The sequence below is a fragment of the Puntigrus tetrazona genome, chromosome 17 (genome assembly GCF_018831695.1).
Source record: "Puntigrus tetrazona isolate hp1 chromosome 17, ASM1883169v1, whole genome shotgun sequence".
In the NCBI taxonomy this organism is placed as follows: domain Eukaryota; kingdom Metazoa; phylum Chordata; class Actinopteri; order Cypriniformes; family Cyprinidae; genus Puntigrus; species Puntigrus tetrazona.
Genome location: NC_056715.1, coordinates 8,251,882 through 8,276,967, shown reverse-complemented (window position 1 = coordinate 8,276,967; position 25,086 = coordinate 8,251,882). Strand labels below are relative to the sequence as shown.

Genomic DNA, 25,086 nt, shown 5'->3' with positions numbered 1-25,086 from the left:
CATTGTGTATAAATTGTGACCAAAGCATTTATTTAAATAATCCATATCCCTACTAAGGGGGCTTTGTTGTGGACAATGGGGTCAAAGCGGTTGAGAACCACAGCATTGGATATAAAGTTGGAAACGAGTTCATAGTTATCAATTCATCAAGAATGCACTAAAATGATATGTTTTAAATAACCTCTCTGTGGACCCCCAGAGTACCATCATGGGCCCGCGAGGCCCACAGACTCCGCGGTAAAACCATCGACGAAAATATAGGTTACTCACTCTATTGGATGTATGTGGGGGAGAGACGAGCGCTCTGCACGGAACGAAACAATGTACCGACACCGTTCACGCACGTGACCGCTCTGACAGGAGAAGCACTGCGCACATCCTCACATTCATATATCCTTCCGCCCTTCAACGCGAATGTCGTTTTATCGCTTCTGCGCCTCGGATCTCGCCTCGTTTCCTCTCTACACAGCGTGTTGCAGAGGTTTATTTTTTTTCCTCTGCTCATATTTTCAACAGCGACCGGCTGTGTCGCTTTTTTAAACACTAAACGGCACGCGTCCGCGCACTATTTCTGCTCGTGGCGGCGAGATATGTTTTTTTCTCTCTGGGTAAACGTGCCGGATTTACGTTCTTTTTTCCTCCGTGGGAAGCCATGATGGCAGTTTGAGAGCGGAGCTGCGGAGCGCCCTGAGGAGAGATGAGTCCCGCCGATAAATCGCACATCGTTACGCTTCTCCAAAGGCTCCCGTCGCATATCTAACGCACAGTTCAGGTGGAGACTGTCAGTTGTCATTTTTCACGGAACCAACTTGGCCATCCAGCGACGACGATGATCATTCGTTAGGAGGGTTTTGAGGGGGGGTTTAGCAGTGGTGGCTAGCGGGCGATGCTAGTCGGGAAAGGCTCGCCTGTGTGTTTTCTTCTTCGCGCGGAGATGGAGAGGATTCGTTCCTCTCTCTGGACCTGATCACGGCGCGCGCGCCGGAAACACAGACTTCTGCCTTACTATTGTTGTTGTTATATCGGATGCGTTCCGGTTTGACCGGGCCGCGGGATCGGAGGACCTTTTCAGCAGCTCTGAGGACTGAGCGATCGAGACCGGGAGAGTCGGGCCTGCTGCGCCGGAGCGGATAGAGGCCCGTCTGCGAGGAGCTGTAATCCGGCCCGCTGCGCGAGACCCACCGGGCCACATAGATACATACATACATACATACACGCATACACACACACACACACACACACACGCACACACACTCAAGGGTGAGAGCGGCACAAAGCCATTCCGAGCAAACGCAAACCCTTTTCTGACAAAAAACCGGAATAAAACTGAAGTGTTTTGAACTGCTGTCATGGCAATGACTGCAAAAATTAAAGAAATAGTCAGTCGGAATAAGAGGCGATATCAAGAGGATGGCTTCGATTTGGACTTAACTTGTATCCTTACTCATATTTACTGTTTGAGCTACTTTCTACTCTGTTTTATGTTACGTCTGTCATATCTTTGTGGCTTTGTGAGAATGATGGTATGCTGATATGCTTTCCCAACATGGCTTCCTTCTTTTAATGTCTTTGTACATGTTAGGCAAAAGCTTTTTTAAATGCTTAGTCATGACGCTCTCATTGTCATTTATAGTGAAATATGTTTTTTTAACCTCTTTCGTAGGATGCAGATATCTGGTTTGACAGCTGCATGGCTGTAATGGCAGACAGTCTCTTTCCAGACTGGCAATTTTACATACAGTATGAGATGCCCTGTCAATTTGTTGAACATCAATGTGTGCTTGACAGATTCTGTATGAGCTTAGCACAACAGTGACAGCAGTTTGCTGAAGAGATTGAACGTATCGGTTTGTATTGACAAATCCGTGATTTCTTCTTCTAGCTAATGACAGTACTATTGATCATGTACATACATGAGAGGTCTATTCGGCGAACTTAATGGATAATGCAGTGTGGAGTGTGTTCTAAGCTGGCTATTTTTAGAAATCTTTGAATCGCTTGATTTTTTTTCTAACGTGGATGTGAATATTCAGTCCAGTTTACCGAGAAGCTCTGCGACCCTCTAGAAATTATCAAACATCTTTAGCCTGTAACCTGCTTCGTAATCAAGTCCAAATGCTGTGGGCATGTGATAAATTATAGTAATGACTGATATCCAACATGTTATTTATTGTATCTATAATAGCGGTTGACCGATATCAGGCAGTGAAAATAGCTCACTGGTGAACTCACAAATCATTCGAGTTTTAATAACAATTGCCAAAGCTGACTGTTGAATACGAATCGGACTAAACTGACTCTCAAAATGTCCAAATGTCGGCTGATTAATCAGCTTGACCTAGATATTGATGGGTTATTAATCCATAAAACAAAGAATATTTTATCGTTTGCATGCATTTATATGCACAATAAAACAGAAGTTTGGTGGAAATTCTCTTTCGATTGTGCACTCATCGTGACTATTGAAGGAATTATAGATCTTCATTTGCTCATGGCATTTAGACCTCTTCCTCATTTTCATCTGGCCTTTTGTTATAACAATTTGGCTCTTGTGTGCAAACACCGTTAGTGCAGGGGGATGTAGGTAACGTTGTTCGGAGAATGAAGCAGATGTGATTGTTCTTGTGCAGTTTTTGCACCAGCAAGCGGTTCAACATTGCTGCTAAGCCTCGTAGATTTGAGGAAGTGTGGCGGCCTGGCAGGTCAGGTGTTTGACAGTAAAAGTCTGCTGCTGTCTTAGACAACCATGTTTAAATAGGGTGAGATGTCAAGTATAATTCGCAGGTGAGGTCGGTAAATCTTGAAATAGTCAAAACTCCTGCTGATAGTGTTAAGCTCCGTGATAGTTACGGTTGTCCACAATTGCCTTTTCTCCCTCTGCAGTAAATCTCACCTCTGATTTAGCAAAGCTACACCACTGGCTTGCTGAGCATGCTGGGAAAGGTTAAATGTCATACAAGCTGTCAGAGCTGCGGATTTTTGATGCCTCCGTCTCTTCATCAGAAGCATTTATTTACATGACGGTGTTCTCTGTTGCACATGCAGCATTTGTTCACAAGTTGCAGCTTTTTTACCTTTGCTTGATTTCTGAGATTTTCTGTGTGTGCGGTTTAAGTGTCATTTCAGCGTACTAGAATGCAGCTATGCTTAGAAGGGTGGAGGGTGTTTTAGCATTCTGGGTGGAAATGTTTCACATGTTAAACCGCTGGCTTTATCAGTGTGACTGTGTACATTGCTCGGCTGACATTGAGATATTGCTTAGCAGCTGATGAAAGAGAGGGATGTAATGCAGACGCCTTCTTCTCTTGTCTGCGGTGCACATTACTTACATGTGAAGAACGTTCTGGGATTGATTGATTGTATGCTTAATTTACATTGACGTTCCATCTTTATATATGCAAAACGTGCACAAGAAAATTATTGAGTGTCACGGAACGCTTGGTTTTTAAATGAACGAATGAGTGATTTTAAAATGTGTTCAGAGAAAATGATATAGAATTTTGGTTATTGCCATAACACAAAAACAAAAAAATGGGCTATATTAGCTTATCATTGAGTCTCTCCCTGTGAGCCCTGATAATTCTTCTCTGGCACGGAGGAAGCTCTGGATTTGACCTTTTTTATAAGTGTTTAAGGCTTTTTGGGAATGGTGGGATTCTGTTACGGTTACAGATTAGACAATTAGGTTATTCTCTAAAAGTTTGATTATTGATTTTTGGCTTAAGTTGTCCCGCGATGCTTTGAGAATTTTTGTGAATGCTTTGTTTGCCATCGTCTTATCATTTCCATGCGCAGTACACTCATCTTGTACATGTTCAATACAATTCACCCACCTTTTTCCTTTCTTTTTTTTAAGGTCTGCTATGCTTTGCTCAGGGTTAGTTTTGAACACCAGCTATTTTAGTGCTTTAGATTCCTTTAGCAGTAGTTATGAGTCGCTAACCGTTTTAAAGAAATCAGGCTAAAAATAAGCGTGACTCATCCAATTAAAAAGCTTCTGGCTTTTTTGTACGACAGGAAACGAACAGAACAGAGAAGCCCTGCTTCTCTCCCTCTTTCTCCATCGTGTTGTGGTCGAGGTGTGAACCTCCCCCAGAGTCTGTACTCATCATGGTAGTGAGAGCGTACAGTAGAAATGCCTGCAGATGCACAGCAAGCAAGGGAAGTGAGAAGCCAGAGAATGGACGAGAATGAGGCTCTGGAAGGAGACTACATTGTCTTGCCTTGTCAAGAAGCTGCATGAGTAAGCGTGAGCTGCGTTCGAGCGCGGTGGCTGCTTGGTGACCTTTGACCTGGTTGGTGTAGGTAAGGATTGTAAAGCTGTTTGACCTGGTTTGCGTAGGTAGAAAGTGCAGACACTCCTGTGCCTACGATCTGACGCTTTGCTAAAAGGTCAATACATAATGATGATGATGAGAGCGTGACATTTATGCTTTACAGACAGTTGAGCTTCTGTATCACAAATTTTGACTTTGTTTTTTCCTTGTTGGTTTACAAGTTACAAGCTAACAAAACTACTGGCTGCATTATTACAGCTGTGCTTTTTTTTTTTCTGACTTTTTTTTTCTGACATTCTAGGAATCTGTCTCCAAATATCCAGTATTGTTCCTGTTTATGTATTTGTGTGTTTGTCCTTTTGATTGTCAACTTGTTTTTTTTTTTCTTGTCACTACTGACTACTACTTGCAAGTATAAGTTTTAACTTTTAAAGTCTTAAAGTGTTGTACAGTCACCTCATTTTCCTTGACAAGCATATCAGACATATACCCCAATATTATTGCAATGGGCTTTCCTGCCGAAAGGTTGGAGGGAGTCTACAGGAATAACATAGACGATGTGGTTCGGTAAGTGCAGTTGGAAAAACGTTTAGTTCATCCCACTGTATATTTGACAGTAAAGTGTTTTTCGAATTAATCGGTCTCCAAAAGAAAATACTGACACTTCTATCTCTCTCATGTTGTTTTTGTTTTTTTTTTCCCCCAGATTCTTAGACTCGAAGCATAAAAATCATTATAAAATTTATAATCTGTGAGTATTTGTTTGAGTATATACACAATCTAAATGATTATCGTAAGATTATTGGGTACTCAGAGGTGTGCTTTTCCTTCCAGATGTGCTGAAAGACACTACGATGCATCCAAATTCAATTGTAGGGGTGAGTACATCTAGTTTATTTCACAGTATTAGATTTTAAATTTTTAACTGGAGCTTTTTTTGTTTGGAAAGTAGGGATGACACCTCAGTGTCTCTTTAATTATACCTGAATGAAAGATATAAGCTCTTTTCTTTTAGCCAACATGAAACGGTTCCATTTGATTTTTAAAGCTATAATGCAATAAACAAGTTTTGCCCAGATTTGCATTATAGCCAGTCAACAGTATCAGTGTTGATTCTGTGATGATCAGAATCAACTAAAAATCGCCATGTGTTCGATAAAGCATAGAGTTTTCTGTAGATTCAGACTGTCATGCAGGATTTAAGAAAGTGATGAGGGATGACACATGAACATTGTCTTTTTAAGTTCGCAGTTGGTAGCACGCATTACATATAACTGATCATTTACAACTGATTTTAGTGTCTGCTTCAGTTGTTCAATGCTATGGTTTGGTCTTGATGTTTATTGATGGGAGGTTGCCAAGTAAAGATTTTTGTGCTGGTCACATGCAGTGACTAGCTTGGTGTCACGTCCTTCCCAACGTGAAACTGTTCATAGTTGAGAAAAGAGGTTTGGCGGAGACCTTTCTGATGTTTATTAAAACACAAAAAGTAACTGGTTGATGTCTGTTTTAGTAAGTGACCGTCCACAATATCAGATTAGATATTTATTGTAGCCAAAAGAATTAACAATAGTGGTGACATGATTTTGTGTGTCAGAAGTAGCTACGTACTACATTGTTTTTTCCGTTTCATGACAGGTGGCAACTTGCATTAGTCCAGTTTTCAATATTTCATGATGTCATTAACAGTGTAATCTCGATTATAACGTTCTCAGTCTTATTCTGAAGGACTATATGTAAGGTGACCGTTAGCTCTTTTTGTCTTTAGTGGCTCAATATCCCTTTGAGGACCACAACCCGCCACAGTTGGAACTAATAAAGCCCTTCTGCGAGGATCTCGACCAGTGGCTGTCTGAAGACGAGAACCACGTGGCGGCTATCCACTGCAAGGCAGGCAAAGGCCGCACGGGGGTCATGATATGCGCCTACCTGTTGCATCGCAGGAAGTTCTCAGAGGCACAAGAGGCACTGGACTTTTATGGGGAAGTCAGGACCAGAGATAAAAAGGCATGCCTGTTTGGTTCTGCATTCTATTTATGGTTTTGAATCGAAGAGGAGGTATTGCATTGCCAAGTTTTCTACGTTAGTTACTAAGCCATTTTTTTTTCTTTTTTCTTTTCAGGGGGTCACCATTCCCAGCCAGCGCAGGTATGTGTATTACTACAGCTACCTGCTGAAGAACAAGCTGGAATATAAACCCATTGCTCTCCTCTTCCATAAAATGGTTTTCCAGACTCTGCCCATGTTCAGTGGGGGCACCTGCAGTAAGTCTTAATGTCCTTGTCTTAAACATGACAGTGTGTCGCAATTCTGCTTTTTTGACTGATGTTGCGTAAAGAAAGCATGTTTGTGTTACACATACAAAAGCCTGAGGTGTTTTGAAAGTGTGTTATTTGATGATGCTGTCATGTGGGGTCGTGGTCACACTCACAAGGAGCTGCCGTTGTGTTTGTCATTTTAACCATGTATCACATCTTTTTGGCTATGTTCCTAACACTCTAACACTCATGGGTACGCTGTCTTTCTCTGTTCCTGTTTTCTTTTCTTAAAAAAAATTTCCCTTGAGGACTCTGTTCTGACATATCAGCTCCTGCAGCCCACAACACAGTCTCGTGTATAATGACATCACAGATCTCGCCCTCTGTCCTCCCCTCCCCCCATTCGTACATAGTGTGCTAGTTCATGTTTTGTTCACGTTCGTGGATCTGTGCGCAACAGCCAGGCTGAACGCCAACCCGAACTGCACCCTACATCACTCCCATTTTTGGGAAGTTCTTCATGTGTCAAAATTGGAACTAAAAGTGCAGAGTCAGTTTTAGAACTCCCATGATTCAAAGGTAGACTTTAGGGTTCCTCTCTCTGTGTGTGTGTGTGTGTGTGTGAGAGTGTGAGAGATGGCTGTCATGCCAGGGCCAGTGCGGTGCAGCCGAGCTCTTGGCCAGGCTGATGGTGGTGGTGTTTAACTTCCTTCTCTCTCTCTAAGGGGACAGTACTGTTAAAAACAGGAGTGAGGTGAATCCCCAGGGCTTCAAGAAAGGCAACTGGCACTGGGGTAAAACGGCATTACTTTACTACTACTGTTAAGGGAATCGTCTTCAAATGTCAGAGAGGCCCTGCCCTGTACTGCATTCGGTACAGTTCAGTACAGCGTTTGATGCTCTAGTCTCTTTCAGGCAGGAGCCCAGAAACATGAAGTAGAAAGAACTTTTATCTGCTTTTAAACACTTTGAGATGTTCTGTTTTCATTGAGAACAAGAAAATAGCAGTTTAATAATTATAATGATAGAATTCTAAATTAATCAATGTAAATTACACATTTAAAATATCAAATATAAATGTTTTACTCTTCTGTTGTTGTTTTTTTTTAGACAATATTACATATGTACTATTGGTTAGTTACCTAGTTAAGTTTGTCTGTGGTAAAACATTTTTAATGCTTTAAAATCAAGACTTATTGGATCAACGATACATTAAAAAGAGTGATATTGCAAAGCTTAATTTTCAGCAACCATTACTCTAGTGTGTCACGATCTGTCAGAAATCATTGTAAAATGCTTATCTTATGTATAAGCAGTTATGCTTAATATTTTTTGTCAACGGCTACATTTTTTTATGATCCTTTTAATGAATAGCTCAAATCAAATATTCAAATGAAATAGATTTTTCCTAATCAATGTAATGCTTATTTGCTGAATAACATTTTCTTTTTTTTTTCTTTTTTTTTTTTTTTTGAGCAGTAGTGTGTGTGTGGTTATAAGTTGACAACATACTGTCATACCGCACGACCTAGTGTACTTGTTTAAAAGAAGAACCTCCCAGCGTTACATGCTGACTGTGCTGGGTGCATGCAGGGGTTGGGCGGCTGGGTGCTTGTTCTTCGATGCATCTCTTCCTTTGCATCAAGCCTGTTCCTAATCACTGACGATGCTTTGACTGATGATGTCAGAGCTGGGGGTGGAGTTATTTCCCTCAGTGCGGGGCCCTTGTTAATTAACACCTTTCTTTATTTCCTCTTTACTGAATACAATGCTTATGCTTACCTTTTTATTTTCTGTTTGTCTTTTGAAATGCTATTCTCCTCCTCCCTCCCGGTCTCCCTCTCTTTCTCACTCTCTCCATCTCTCTGTTCTATCAAACAGACCCTCAGTTCGTCGTGTATCAACTCAAAGTAAAGATCCACACCTCGAACCCGACCCACACGCGGAGGGAGGAGAAGCACATGATCTTCGAGTTCCCTCAGCCTCTTCCGGTTTGTGGCGACATCAAAGTGGAATTCTTCCACAAACAGAGCAAGATGATGAAGAAGGTGAGATCTCGTTCAAACTTCGACCCATGTCTCATAATCTTGTTGGTATCACAGGATCACCAAAGCTGCAGGGAGGTGTTGCCTTTTGTCGGTTTGTGGTTTTCCTATTGTTTTTGCGTGTTCGCTTCAGCAGCTAACTGCGTCTTTTTGTGTGCGTTCTAAATATGTTTGCTTCCTCGTTTTCGTTTTTTTCTTCTCCCAACAGAGCACGTCTGTTCCGTGCGTGTTTGTGTTTCTGCTCTATATAAATGTGTTTATAAGTGCAGTTGTTGGAATGTGTGTTTGTGTTTGTAAACACTTGCTATTTATGGCCATCCGATGCCCAAATGTAAACCTTTGCTGTGTGCTCATGTGCGTTCGCAGGATAAAATGTTCCATTTCTGGATAAACACATTCTTCATCCCGGGTCCCGACGAAGCTGGGGAGAAAGTGGAGAATGGGTCTGTGGTCAACGACGTGGACAGCTTGTCTTCTCAGAGTCAGAGCTCTCCGGCGGAGAGGGAGAGGGAGAAGGAGAGAGGGATCGCAGCGGGAGGACTTGAAAGAGAAAAGGGTGCAGAAAGGGGAGGAGAGCGAGTGGGAGTAGCGGATGGAGATAAAGACTACTTGATTCTGACCTTAACAAAGAATGACTTGGATAAGGCCAATAAGGACAAAGCTAACCGATACTTCTCACCCAACTTCAAGGTGAGGGCATTCAACACCGAACATTGTTTGATAGGCTTTATACAGCAAATATGCAAAATACTCCAAGTTCACTGTATTTATTTCAACATTTGCATAATTTAATTTGGTGGCTACAAGTTATACAAATGCAATGATGCGAAACAGAAACGTCTCGGAAAAGGAAATGACGCCAGTTTTTGAATGAAGAACATATTCAAATGCTGTCAGTTGCACGCTAAAATTCAAAGGGGTTGCTTTCGTTTTTGCCCAAATAATGGTTTTAACTGTGAAAGTGAATAAATTAAGAGTGAAATGTATTACTGTTGTATTCTACTCTTCTAATGTTCTGTACATTTTATTGAGTTAATAAGCCGCACTGGCAGTGAAACATGATTTAATTTGGAGACAGGAGACAAGATTGCTTGAATATTGCAGCAATATGAGATTTCAGCGGCATGGGTTTTAAATCACAATTCAAATCTCAGTGTTTGTCAAAATGTAATTCAAGTCAAGTTAGTTTTAATGTCACTTCTGCTACGTGTGTGGACGTACAGTGAAATGAGATGTGGTGTCTCGCAGGACCGTGGTGCTACATACTGCTTTACATAAGAAACAGTGCAACAATAGAGCTAACGGTTAACCATCTATACATGCACTATAAATACTGTAATTACTATACCTAGTTGACATACTATAATTACTATACCTAGTTGAATACACATACGCAAACAGACTGAGCACGGAATTTATATAAATACTGTACGTGAGGTTGTGCAGGAGATATATTTTTACATATTGAGAGAAAAATGGGGAGCAGCAGAGTGCAAAAGGATTGTGTTGCCATTTAAAAAGATGTTAATTGAATATGTTGATTTAAATCGTGCAGATTTAGTAGGGGTTTTTTTTATAAACTGACCTACGTTTGCAGTGATGTTTCGTTTTATCCTCTTGGGTTTAGGGTGTTGATCACATGGACGAATATTTTTTTGTCAAAGGTCAATAACACCTTTCGTAGAAAATATTTGAGTAGCAAAGCTGTATTAAATTAATATAAAGTAACAGGGCATTAACATTGTTAGACTTTTTTTTTTTATTATTCATCTGTCGTCCAATGATACTAAAAATATGTAATTATGGTTTCCAAGTAAATATTAAACAGCATAACAGTTTTCAGCTTGGATGCTGACACTAGAAAAATTTAACTTGAATTTATTTAGAAAATATGTAAATATAAAGCAGGACTGTCAACGTTGATTTTAAATCGGCGTATTAGAATGATTTCTAGTGGATCAGGTGACGCTGAAGACTGGAGTAATGAGGCAGGAAATTCAGCTTTGCTTCACATTAATAAATTATGAGGTTTATTTAAAGTATAGTCAAATAGATGGTGATAAATGTGCTCTTAAATGTTATCTCACTGATTCTAAACTTTTGAATGGCAAAGAAATGCTGAATCACACGTTAAGAATCGTCTTCATTTTATGCTTTGCAAAGCACACGTAATAATTTCTACCTTCTGTCTTTTTGTCTCTCTCAGGTGAAGCTGTACTTCACCAAGACCGTGGAGGAGCCCTCAAACTCAGAAGCGAGCACTTCAACTTCTGTCACTCCGGATGTGAGTGATAATGAACCCGATCACTACCGCTATTCAGACACCACTGATTCTGACCCAGAAAACGAACCTTTTGATGAGGAACAGCACGCACAGATTACAAAAGTCTGAACACTTTTTGGCATCCACACACACACACACACACACACATACACTCACATACATGCCGGACAAAAACAAGAAAAACCAACCAACACCAGTGAAATAAAAAAAGGAGAAAACTTGAAAATAAACTGAAGAGAAAAGGACCCTTCCTCCCCTGCCCCTCCAACAGCTCTAGGACGGTCGCGTCGAACGGACGAAGAAAATATCCTGACAATATCGATGATCGGTGCGTTTCGTGTGTGGATAACAACACCGTTGCCTGAGGTGGGAGGGAGGGTCCTGTAGCTATTCTGTGTATATAAAATCCCTTTTTTGTGTCAAAGACGTTAAAAATCTAGGCAATCAGGCGAGGAGAGGGGAGGGGAGGGGAGGAGAGGAAGAGCAGACCCACACATCTCTCCTTCTCCCTGTCTTCACCCAGGCCAGTGCTGCAATCACCCTCTCCCCCCCTCCCTCGCTCTTCCCCTCCTTACTGTGAATGCTTCTCGTGCTGTCCGCAGGCGCTAAGACCTTTGACCCCTTCCTGCGCGGTGTGTGCTGGTGTACGTAGTCCTTCAGGCTGTTGTACAAAGGCTACGGCGCTCCAGCGTTCCTTTTTCCTAGCCTCACGACCTCCCCTGCCCCCACCCCACTGTGTATAACGATAAATTATGCAGAAAAACACGACATCCCATGTAATTGTCTGTGTTTTTTTCTTTATTTTTGTTTTCTTTTTTTATCCTAAGATAATAAAAAATATAATACATGAAAGCGCAGGGAACCAGTGTTTGCAATAATGTTAACACTCAACATTTAAAGGACAAATTGGTGTGCATGTCATTGGAGTCAGTGTCCATGTTTAATAAATGCTATATGATGTGTTTTTATTAAAACAGAAGTGTCAGAACTCTCTTAAACGGTCGTCTGAGATGAATTTACAAAGGTAAAACGCTATCAAGACTTCAAGCTGTGATTGTTTCTATTGCAGTAATATATATATATATATATATATATATATATATATATATATATATATATATATATATATATATATATATATATATGTGTATCTATATAATATATATATATATATATAGAAGACAGACACACGCATATATATATATAGGCCACTGTGAAGTCTATATATGTATATGTATGTTAATTTATCAGTTATATTTAATGCTCACTTCCCTTTTTTTACACTGTTGGCTGAGTCTTTAACAACCCTTGAGCTTTAAAACGCTGTTTCATATTGTGCATTATAATGAATTTACAAATAGGGGAATTTTTTTTTGTTTGTTTTCAGTGATAACAAAGAGTATAATTTGGGGGTTGGTAAGGTATTTTTTTCCCCAAATCATTACTCTCACCAAGGCAGTGAAACAAACACTGACATATTACCGTTTAAAATAACTTTTTTTATTTTCCATTAATGTATTTTAATATAGTAGTTTGATCTTATGGCGACGCTAAATTTACTGCAGCCATTATTTCAGTTCTCCGTGCTGCATGATCCTTCAAAAGTCATTCTAACATATTTGATAATATTTAAGCTGATGAACAATGTTCAAAAGAACAGCTTTTTTTTAAATGCAGTTTTATAGCTGTGTGCATATAGCCTCTCAAAGTCTTTACTGTCGCTTTTGCATCCTTGTCAAATTTCTTAAAACAAATTACTGACCCCAAATAGAAGTGAGCAGAATTTTAAATGATGATCCATTTTTTCTTAAGTATTTTTCATTTTATGAGCTTTTTTTATCTCGAGTCTTTTCTAAAACGGAAGCGTCTTTTTCAAACAAGGTCATTGCTGGATGCTCACTCTCTCCTGGTTTCTCTTTTGTGCTCTTCAACTTTCTTGAGTTGGAAATGTAGAATGCATTTCAACATATTACTACACTATAATGCAGTCTATCATACATATATGAAATGGGTGGCTTCTATCGGATTTCCAGTTTGATGAGGATATTTTTAGATTGACATAAATGATGCAAATCCCTCTGATGGGTTTAGGCACAGCACTTCAGTAGTCTGAAGCAGATGTTGGTTCAGGCAGCTATTTAGGGCTTAGCGCTTCGTAGTAAGTAGTGAAAATTGACTCTTATAATTACGATGATGATAAATCTTGATGGTTACTGTGGGAATAAGTAATCTGACTAGTCTGTCCATATAATTGTCCGGTCTTAATGCTGTCTCTGCATATCCGTAGCTTTCTGCAGTCATTAGATTAGAGTGCGTAGACGTGGAGGAAAATATTAATCTCATAACAAAGAGTAGAGGACACGGATATATAATCCGTCCTTCTCCTCATCTCTTTGTCTTTCCTATTGCTTTTGATTTGCCTCTCGGTCAGTTTTACCCCCCCTTTGTCCGCTCACGCTACCCTGTCATATCTCTTCTGATGTTGATAAAAACATCAAACTAGACTCACACCAGCTAATGATGGAGACGGGAACTGTTCCGCTACGCTGTAATTGGTTGCCCAACGGGGAGTCATAGAAACCAGCCCTGAATGACCAATGAGGTGCTTGCCCTCCTCTGTCGGCAAGCACAGCTGCTTTCATCAGAAAGAGGTTTAGTCACCAAGAACGGCTGCGCCTCCAGTTTACATCTTAGAACTTGACGCTGATGCAATGCCACGACAATCTGGCAACCGCTATTCCCTCTTTTTCACAGTTTTGGGGATTTAAAGATCAGCTTTATGCGGCAGTGTGATTTGATTAGGGTTTGGAAATCCCTTAGCTTTGACTCCATTAAGTTATTCAGTGTTTCTTCTAATTGCAGCATTAGCGCGTTCAAGTTTTTCTCGTTTTCTTTCTACGTTTGGGAAGTATTTGCTCAACATGGCAACCCTTCATCTACACTGTTGGACGGTATGAAACTAATCTGGCAAAAACTTGCTGTTAGAGCACAGCTGTGCTATGTTTGGATTAGGCCCAGAATGAAACAGGAAGTGGGGATTAACTGGCTTGGGTGGCAGGTTCTGCATTTCTTTAAAATAGCTAAACAGCCCTGAGAGAAGTATGGGGGCTGCACTGTTGTTTTGGGGTTTTTTTAGCTAGTGTAGCTGTGGTTTTGAGATAAAATCACAGTGTAGGTTAGTTTCAGAATTAACCTAATTATGTTGAACTAAAAACAAAAACGTATTTTGTATTTAATGCAGCCCAAAACAACAGCAGTTGTGGCATAATGTTTATTACCAAACAATTACCAAGGTTACGCTAAAGTACTTTTAAGTTATTGGGGTCATTGTTCAAAGGTTCAAAAGCAGAGATTAGCCAGCTCTTTAATAATTCTGTTAGAACTTATCTGAGCTTTAAAAATCACATTAGGTTAATAAGCTCATTTTGGAAGGGCATCTTAATGATCTTATGAATTATTTGTTTGTTTCATAAATATAGTTTTTAATTGGAATGTCATAATTTGATCATCTGGTGAAAACATTTCCCTTTCCATAATGATTTGCATGCATGCCACAGTATGGGAGAAAATATATTGCTACTTCCTTATTACCACAACTTTCAACACTGATGCTTAGTTGTTCCTATACTATAGTATTTCAACATTTATACAGGCCTCTTTCACTTTCACTGCAAGTACCTAAAAGAGTTTTTATTTGAAATAAAGAAAAGGATATACAAGTTGAAATCATCTTATGCTATGCCACAAGTGCTGTCGATGGAACTTGCTTGATGTAGAAATGATCGTTTAAGGTCGGTCTAAAGAGTATGATTGTGGACAGCACCAGTGTCAATGAATAAACACCGCTCCTTCACTTTTCTATGATTAAATCCAGTAGGTTACCTGTATAAATGTAGACGCTGACCTGATGCCTCAAAGCCTCTGAAAGAAAAGCTCAACACCGCACTTACAGAAGAGCTCTGGCAGATACCGAGTGACAAGAATTTGCAATGTATGGGTGTTAGTATTCAGAGTGTGTGCGCTCTTTCATTTTAAAGAGCGCTTGATTAGACAGAATCCCAAGGGGAAAGGATTAGAGGATTATGGCGTGTTTTCCCCAGAGACGATCGGCCACGCTAGACCAGGCTAACATCCGTCACAGCCAAATTAATATAGGGCTCAGATAACAGACACCAACACTTCTCATATCAGCGCTGAGGAGTGTGTCCTCTCCGTGAACCCGGCTTACTGTCACACATCTCATGTGCGCACAAAGGCGATCATAAAGAGGCCTGAAATGGCTTCGAGTCGACCCCAGATTATGAAAACCTCAGAAACCTTCTCAGTCTTTGTTGATGTGACACATTAACATGTCATGATATAAACACACACACACACACACACTAATACCTAATGGCAAACACACACAGGGATAAAGATAACACGTGAATGTGCAGTCGTTCCCAGCTTATACGTTTTTTAAAGCCACAAAAACATCTACAGGAGCTAATAGCTGAAGGGAACTGATCATGAAGAGACAAAGCATAAAAACAGGAATTTGGGTTACCATGGCTGCATGTGAAACAGGTTGCCATTAAACGACAAATCATAGGCTCGGTTAAGTTGCAAATGAAGATTTCTAAGGCGCATACTACACTTCATAGCAATGCTTGTCGAACAGGAAAAAGCTTCACCTAAAAGTTCTCTCCTACAGACAGAATGACTCGAAAAGTCAAGACTTATGGTTTTGTGGTTTCCGTGTCACTGCTGTCACATGAGTGAAGGGGTGATGAATCAATCAATGTGTCAGTTTTATAACCTACAGAAGTGCTAGATTGGTATCGTTTAAGAGAAAGGTGTGATACTAGCGCTTTAATCCGACTTATTTCCTTTTGCATTAAATTAAGGGGTTTTTTTATGGTGTGAATGCATTTCCTAATGGAACCGCAGAACCAAAAACCGTGTAGACCATACTTGAATTTTTATGTTCATGAGGTATGAGCCTCGGCGATATTTATAAGGGAGAAGTGTGTGTGTATTGTCCTCTGGTGCCATCTGCCAGCAACAACGCAGAAGTAAAACGTCCCATAATTCACAGCAGGAGCTCAACCAATAAGAAAATCAGAGGAACTAGGTCACACAGCCGAGAGTCGGTCTTTGAAGGAATGTGTGTGGCCGCAGTGTTACGTAAGAACATCAGCGCACGGCGTCTCAAAATCAGACTTTCTGGCGAACTAAGAGACGTGTTTTCATTGTCCGGGGATAATAAGGTTGATCTGAAATATGCCCCTCCCCACCTGTGCACGATAAATGTCACCTTCCTTTGTGTGTTTCAGAAAAAAAAATAAAGATGATGCAACATTGTGGTAACACCCAAAGAGAGAGCGAGAGAGCGCGCGCTCGGTCGCGCGCAGCAGAAAGACCACTGCAGACAAAAGGTCACGCCGAAAAAAGTTGCTAGTAGCTAACAGGTACCCAAAATTTCATCTGCCATATGGGTTTAAAGGCAGCTGGATTGTTGTAGAGAAAGCCACAGTACCTCAAGTTATACTTCTATTTTTTTTTGTATGGAAGACGAGATAATAATATTCACTATAACTAATTGTTTAACCTCTGCAGGTATCAGCTCGCAACTTAAACCTAGTAATCAGTCATTGTCCATATTATTATTATTATTATTATTATTATTATTATTATTATTATTATGAATTCACTGATAATTTAACTTTGTGAATTAATTAGTGTCACAGGCACTTAAAAAGCACCACTTTTCTTAAGATCCTGTGTTTGGAGAGCGAGAAGTTTCTAGAAACATGCATGTGGTGGGTTCACACTGTGTTACTGAGGAGGACGAGGAATATCAATAAATACTATTGATGCTGGCATTTCGAACAAGTGTCGTAAATCACACGACCGGTTTCATTACAATAGGCGACACAAAGCCTCGGAAAGGTACGTCGTTAAGCATGCTAGATGCTAAACCTTAAAAACAACATTTTAATAGATTTTACACATAGTTTTGGACTATATGCTTGCAGTTCGTACGTTTCCACATTTGAATACAGTTCAACAATGGGGATTTCCTTAAGACAAAAACTCCCATGACTACTACTGTAAAATTAGAGAATAAACACACCCTTTTACCACGAATCGGAGTCGGTTCGTTTGATTCATTTACATCATACCGATTTTGGCAAATCGCGCCCTTCTGGAGGTCTATACGACAAATGCTAATCATTTAAGCAGGCTATCATATACTCACTTCAACGAGTATGTGACTTGCTGTAGTCTCGTGAACGCTTTGGACCGAGATTCATAAGATTCGACTCAAACGAATTACCTCGCGCTCAAGACAAACTACTTCCGTTTCATTTTCAATTCTTGCGTGCTAATAAAACTTAGCGTTTCGTGGGGGATTTATCACTACTACACCGTTTCTTTGTGCTTGTTAGTCTTCAGACATGTATGCCTACAATCTCGTGGTGTTTCTGTGCGTTGTGGTAAGTAGAACTGTTAACCATATTCGGTTTTATGCCGTATGTAATACTACACGCTGTATATAATATCTAAAAAGTTACATTGAACTAAATTATAACGACAGTCACTAGAATACAGAAATGTGCGGAATGGGTTTGTACTATATTTGTTAATTGCTATTTTAAAATCGAATTCGATATAATTTGGTGTAAAATACTGTATAATCATACTAAACATTTGTTGTTTCACTTTCGATTCGTGTTGTCGCTAGTGGTTTGTGTTGTCATTCGTGTTATCCAGCTTGGTGTAGAGAAGGCGTGAAAAGAATTTAAACAAGACAGCGTAACTTTATATTCATATTTTATCTGTTAAAGGCAGTTTCTTCTGTGTTTCAGGTGCTCCCTTTAGGACTGATAGAAGGCAGCCTGCTGCGCACGAGACGCGGCGCCTGTGAACACGGGACTTACCAGAATCAGGGAAACACTTGCTGTCTTTGTTCCGCAGGTAGGATGCTCACACAGTTAGCTAGGTGGGTTTTCTTTCTTATTTAAAATGCGTTAGGGTTTGGATAGGTTTGCATTGAGCAGGGCTTTATTTTTTGTGAATGTCTGATTATGCATAGATTTATTATCATTATTATTAGTCAATATCTATCTATCTATCTATCTATCTATCTATATATATATATATATATATATATATATATATATATATATATATATATATATATATATATATTTAGATAAGTGTTGTAGATCCCTATTATTACATGGGTACCTACTAAATAAATTAATAAAATAATAGGCTATTGGTTTATTGATTAATTGCAATCCGAGTTATTTCTTTGGGTCACTTAGATAACATTTAGGTACAGTAACGTTCATCTATTCTACCAGATAGGTCTTTTTAATAAGAATTTCATATTCCTGCGGAGTGATTTGGAGTGACTTCATTTATTATTTAACATTAAAAGTGTAGGGTTAGGGTTTGGATAGGTTTACATTCAGCAGGGTTTTATTTTTCTGATTGTAGATCACTGATTATATATAGATTTATTATTGTCATTATTATTATCATTAGCCAATATATAGGTAAGTGTTGTAGGTCCCTCTTATATTACGTGGTTACCTAACAAATAAATTAAATAATAAACAAATTGCAGTCCGAGTTATTTCTCTGAATCACTTAGCAGTCTTTTTTTTCTTATTCTATAGTCTTTGATTACCTTTAGGCACAGTAGCTGTTTCTAATGGACACTTTTCACAAGTAATGACGCGTTAAATTGTCATCAGCATTGTAAATCTTGAAAAGTCATATTTGGATTTATACTTTTGTAACACTTTTCTTTGCATTATGTTACTGCATCATTACACCACATCTGTAAACATAAAGAAGTTGTCCAGGCTCTTCACGTGTGAGAATCTGGCAGGTGGCACTTCATTTGTAGCCTTTTTTCACAGCAGCTAGAAAAAATTATGTTGCGATTAAGGCCTATATATAGTCATATAGGCTGTTCCAAGCCATAGAATCTGTGTGTACTAAGTACAGAATTCACACTGGTGTGAAACGTTAGATTAATCCGAGCTGAAGCTATGCCTGAGTACAACACCATGCAATACATATAATTCTTCAAGGAACTGCAATTTCAGTTTTTCAAACAGAGATGGCGACAAAGAGGCAGAGCCTATGGACTGCAGCTTTAATTTAGAAGGAACCAAAGGATGCTCTGGAGGGTATATACAAATGTGTGTATTTGTGTGTTACAGGTTATCGGGTCTTAAGTCACTGCACAGATGAAACTGAAACAAAATGTCAGATTTGCGAGGATGACACTTTTATTGATCACAACAATAACGACGAAAAATGCCACCGTTGTAAATACTGTGATTCCAGTGGTAGGTCTTAACATCATTGCATTTTCAGCAAATATATTTTTTTTATACTAACACATATAATTAAGCATGACATTTAACAAATGAGAAGAAACTATTCAACTCTTATTTAGAAAATATTAGCCAAAAAGTAACTAATGCACGAGACGTTCATAAAGGGCATTATTGTGCTTCTCGGAGCACCAATGTAAGCGTAGGCAAACTAATTAAAAAAGTCTTACTTCTGTTTTTCTCCATCCTGTAGCAAACATGGACACGAAGGTGAAATGTTCACGGGCGTCCGACACTGTCTGCGGGTGCAAGGAAGGATTATTATTGTGGAAAGAATGACCTGTGCAAGGCCTGTTACCCCTGTGACAAGTATGTAATCAGCCCAAGGCCCTTTCCTCTCTGAAAGGAACGACAGATGTGTGCTTAGAAAGTTAAAATGGAAAAACTATAAAAAAAGCTGTGTGAATGCACATGTTGCTCAAATTCAAACCGAACGCAATCTATGCTAAAGAAAACTCGGTTTGGGGAAAATACTAAAATGATTATAAGTTATAAGTTTCTTTCTTTTTCAAAAAGACATATTAGAAAAGTAAGAACAATGCTGTTCTAAGCATTTTCAGTGTTTTTTTTTCATATTTCTTAGCATATATTCAGTTTATTATTCTGTCTTCTCTTTGTTTGCCTATTGTTTACCCAACAGGTGTGAGAAAAATGGAGAGAAAGAACGCTGCACAGAAACCCACAACACTGTGTGCCAAGAGCCCGTCCATTCACAATCCACAGGCAAGGGCTGCTTTTCCACTTCCAAGAGCACTTCTGTGTAGACACAATACAAGCAATAACTGAAAATAGTCCTTATAAGACAGCGTATAAATGCATATGCAGTATAAACACCACGTACATTAAAGATAATGGACTAATATGATTGCATATTTCAGAGACCATTGTAGCTGTGTTGGTGTTGCTCGTAATTGCGGCTGGTGTTGGTGTGCTGATTTGGCTGTGGAAAAAAAAAAAGCTTTGTTTTAAGGATAAAAAAAATCTCAAAGTTGACCTGAATGGGGTAATTTCTTTTATTCTAAGCTTTTTTTTGCTTTGTGGTGACTTTGGTGACTGATGAATGTGTTTGTATTTTCCCCATATAGGAAGACCTTCATCTGAACGGTAAGCTCACCAGTGAGAACTATTTGATATGTTTGCATGTTTTTTAAATACATTTAAATATCAGTATTTTCCCTTAAAATGGTAATTGTTTTGCACAAAATTTGTTCATTCACAATTTCGGTTACCAAAATACCAATAATGTAATATTAGTGCCTCTTTACCTAGTTATGTTGATAAATAAACATTTTGAAATGAAAATTATTTTGTCCCCTGTAGATGGATGGTTCTGGACAAAATAAAGACATTCGATACAATTTTGAATACTAACAGGATAATAAGTTTAATTCAGTGCTGTCTTCTTTTCCTGTGCAGATGTGGACCTGAACCCTTACCTATCAGAAATTGCTGATGTTCTGACCTGGAAAACAATGAAACATGTTGCCCAGCGGAATGGAATGAGTAAAGCTGATATTGAGCAACATCAACTTAATCACCCTGAAGATGTGAAAGAACAGACCTTCGAACTTCTGCAAGATTGGTCCCAGAGACAAGGTTTATATGGAGCCTACTCAGCTCTCATCAACACGCTTCACTGCATGAAGCAAAAAAGAACAGCAGATGAGATCCGGAAAATTGTTGAGAAAGAAGCTATGTCTCAGCCGTAGACTCAGTGAGAGTCGTGAACTAAAAAGTCTTCACATATATTTGTAATGTTGTGAAAAAACACCAGTGGCAGAATTTGAATTTCTTGTCTAAAAAGTCTAGGTATGAATTGTTTGCTATAAATTTGGTCACGGACAGCAGACGGCATAGTAACCAAATATAGGTCCTTTTAGACTGATGAACTGATGAATTTTGGTGTCAAATGTCCTTTTCCCACAGTACACCACATGCATTTAGTATTTTAATGTTATTTTGAATGATTTGTGTATGAAATTAAACTGTTAGTGCTTGGCTACTTCACTTGAAATGTTAAGAGATGATGTTGATTTAAGTTATTTGCTAAGGATATCTTCTGTACAAAAAAAACTTTGTACAACTGGACAAATTGTCATATTTAGAGCTACAATGGCCCAAACCTAACTAACTTCTCCCAATTAGTCCAGCATATAAGGGAAAACTGAAAACACTGCATTTGTGAAACTGCTAAAGGATTTTCATTTAGCAATTTCACAAATGCAGTGTTTTCAGTTTTCAGACTAGCAACGATTTGTTCACTTCCAGCGGGCTCAACGATGACCAAAAATCGATCATTTTAGACTGGTCTAAAAAAATAAATCAGTCATTCAGTCTCATTTAAGTGTCGTTTTTCTCTTAGCATATTTTTTCCACCACCATTTATCAGCTTGTAATTTAAAATAATTTTTAATGATTTAAATGGTAACCTGTTCATCAAGTAGGTAGGTAGCACTTTGTAATAGCACGCTATGAATCGTTAGTTAAGCATTAGTTAATAGTCAATTTATCCAACATTAATAAGCATTAGTAAGATGTTTATAAATACAGCTATAAATGTTTCGTTCTCGGGCATATCTATAATGTTTAATAATTGTATTTTCATACTTTATTAACAATGGGTTTTTAATTTCTAAATTATATTATTTCTAAACGTATTATTTAGGAGTTGTTAGTGGTTCATAAGATCATTTAAAAAAGTGCAAGTAAATGATTAATAAATTGAATAAAATTTAAATGTACATATGCAAATCTTATTTAGATACATGGCAATAGTTGCTCAGTGTGTTAATAAATGCTTTATTAACACATAGTCCTGCTGTAATTCTTGATTAAGTCTTAAGTAGTTATAAAACATTTAGTAGTTACCAGCCGTCTATTTTTGTGAGATGTAAAGTGAGGACTACTTATACCTTGTAACATGTTTACAAAGGATATTTAAAGATTTATCTTCATATCATATGTCATATTTTTTTCAAGATGCCAAAAATCATGTCTGTAAACTTGATAAAAAAAAATTAAACCTCTGCAATTTCATAGAAAACAATAAAATAAAAATTAAGTATACAGTTATACAGTTTCACTTTTTTCATCTTGAAATAAATATGTCTTGAGTTCTGTATCCCTCTTTGTTGTGTTTATTTGTATTTTTTCTGCCTTTAAATCTCCTTTGTAATAGATATGCTTCTAAATCAAAGACAAGCCATTTTTAAATGAATTTATAAACTGCTCACGAATGAATATTAATGTTGGGTGCAATGGTTTATAAAGCATGTACTGACAAATTTACTAATGCTTTCTTAATGATTCATAGTGTGCAGCTAGTATATACCACTATACGAACTGTATAATTATAAACAATGTCTCTGTAAGTGCTGGGTCACTTCATGGGAAACAATGAAAGATTATGTTTCAAATATTTGCAGCCATGTTTGCTGAGAGCATTTGCTATACAATGTAAAACTATTTAGTGAGAAATATGGTCAAGCCTTTAAAACTCCTACTTCTAATTATTCCATCATATAGTGCACAAAAACTGTAGTGTTATACATATATATCTCATTAACCTTCTGTCCTATAATAACAAGTTTTTTTTAATTAGAATTAAAATTGATTTAGTTATTAGCCCCGATGAAGGTCTGTGTGCTGAAAAGTGTTGGCAAGATAAATAGATAATTTTTTAATTCACAAAATTTATTTTGATTTGTCCACTACACAAGTGTTGCTGGGTTTAAAAAAAAAAAAATGTTCCCTTCTTCTTCCATGCACCTGGTTGATGTGAAGCTGCACCAGAATAACTACAACATAGCTATAATGATAACAAAGGATGTCATAAATAGCTTCATCCTTAGTCATTTTTATTGCGTGTGATTACCCTGAAATGTTCTATGGACATTGCACACATTCATTTGCATGAAAACAAAACCTTCCGAAAAACTAAAACTGAACAGAGGGATTCTGACCCCATGTGTTAAATGGTCTTGTTTTGGAGATAACACTGTCATTATAAATACATAAGAGAGCTCATACAAAGTGCAGATCGCTACTGCTGGAGAAACACATCTACCAAACCATATCACTGCTGCCCATCGTGATGGAGTGAGTGCGTTTTTAAAATTAATTTATTAAAAAAAATCTCATATGTGTCCATATTTTAAGAATCAGCAATACCATATGAAACTATGTCTTATTTTTTCATTGAAAAATTTTTTATGCTATTATTTCAGATTTTTAAGATTAATTTCCAGCACTAGAATATTTACCATGACATCTTTTCTTCTTTTTAACTGAGGATTTATTGTGGATTTTTTTTTAATGTACAACACTCGATTCAATTTCTCAATATCCTCTATTTACAATATCATTCTGTCAGCAGTGAATGTCCTCATAAGACTAATTTCTTTTTCTCTGTGACTCCAGTTCCCCGTTAAAAAGCAAACTCAAGAGGCTGGAGTGCCACTTCACCTGGGATCTGGGGCAATATCGAAATGAGCTCCAGGGGTTGAAAAGAAACAAACAAGACATATTAAAGAGGGAATGCACTGAACCGCTTCACCATTATAACCTGCTGGGCTACATCCAACATGCTCTCGGCTCCGACACAGAGGCGCTGATGAACCTGCACAAGGCAGGACGTGTGATGCAGGAGAGAAGATCAGAAGAAGCTGGAGTCCTGCTGCAGGTCAACAAGGGTAACCTGGCTTGGGTCTACTTCCTTATGGGAGAGATGGATGAGAGCAAAAGATACCTAGAAGAGGTGGAGAAGCTTCAGCAAATGTATCCTGCTCCAACTGGATGTGCTCTACACCCTGAAGTCAGCGGAGAAAAGGGCTGGACACTGGTGAAGTTCAACAAGTCCATGAAGCGTAAAGCGATTGATTATTTTAAGATGGCTTTAAAAGCTGAACCAGAAAGGAAGGAATGGCATAAAGGTCTTGCTATAGCCATGAGTAGGGCACATATACGGTCTGAGTTTACTCAACAGCTGGAGGCTGAAATACTACAGCAGGTGAAAAGGGCAGCAGAAATAGACCCAAATGATTTGTTCCTTCAGTCCCTCTATATACTAAAAAAGTTTGAGGTGCAGGCAGAAAAAAATGATGAGGAGGTACAAAGTTTAGTAGAGAGATCCATTAACACAGAAAACTTGGAGGGTTTGGGTTATATTCTTGAATATTTTAAGAAAATATCCATTGACAGAGCAATTCAGGAGGGACAAAGGTTTCAGGAAAAGTTTCCCACCTCCCCTAACGTTTTGAGAAACCTGTCTAATTTGTACAAATGGAAAGTGTTCGCTATGAAGGAAAGCCAGGAAAAGAAGTTCTTGTCCCAGAGATGCATAAAGCAGTTTGAGAAGGTTGTCAAACATTACCCAGACTGTGTCAGAGGATGGTTAGCCCTAGCATCACTGCAGAGTTACGCACACAACACTAAGAGAGCCAATGAGATTTACCAGCAGCTCCTGTCAGAGACAGAAGATCTCCCTCCTCATACGCGACAGTTTTTGTACTATAGTTATGCGTGTCATCTACATAAGAGTGGACAGTCCAGAGACAAATCAATCAACTTTCACATGAAAGCAGCAGAAATCCCAAACATATCAGAGGACAAACAGAAAAGCTTACGGATTCTTCAAGACATTGTGAAGAAGGGCAGAAACTCTCGCTGTGGGGAGATCTCACATTTTCTAAAGAGAGTTCGTAATCATGACTAAATATTTTCTTCACTGTTGAAATTTCTGTTGACAAATTTCTAAAGTGTTTCACTAGAAAACCATGCGTTTGAAGAAATTTGCAGTAGGTTTAAACTGGTCATAAATGCACT

The 25,086-nt window shown here is 38.6% G+C and overlaps 2 protein-coding genes across 3 annotated transcripts; both read left to right on the top strand.

Annotated features, from left to right (window-relative positions):
* The first annotated feature begins 622 nt into the window (after nt 1-622).
* On the top strand, nt 623-11,862 carry ptena (phosphatase and tensin homolog A). 2 transcript variants are annotated; one of them, XM_043262820.1, is made up of 10 exons: nt 623-1,434; nt 4,760-4,844; nt 4,984-5,028; nt 5,112-5,155; nt 6,046-6,284; nt 6,400-6,541; nt 7,261-7,329; nt 8,417-8,583; nt 8,947-9,270; nt 10,787-11,862. In XM_043262820.1, exons 1-10 carry the CDS (start codon nt 1,350-1,352, stop codon nt 10,970-10,972), a joined length of 1,386 nt encoding a protein of 461 aa, XP_043118755.1. In that variant the 5' UTR covers nt 623-1,349; the 3' UTR covers nt 10,973-11,862. The 2 variants fall into 2 exon arrangements, with proteins under 2 accessions (XP_043118755.1, XP_043118756.1); XM_043262821.1 differs by lacking the exon at nt 7,261-7,329.
* A 5,141-nt stretch (nt 11,863-17,003) lies between these two features.
* fas (Fas cell surface death receptor) lies at nt 17,004-21,602 on the top strand. The gene is given in 9 exon segments (XM_043263718.1): nt 17,004-17,343; nt 17,716-17,824; nt 19,087-19,215; nt 19,457-19,521; nt 19,523-19,572; nt 19,904-19,986; nt 20,142-20,266; nt 20,349-20,367; nt 20,680-21,602. Coding segments are annotated over 9 exon segments (912 nt in total). The 5' UTR covers nt 17,004-17,304; the 3' UTR covers nt 20,973-21,602.
* The last annotated feature ends 3,484 nt before the right edge of the window (nt 21,603-25,086 follow it).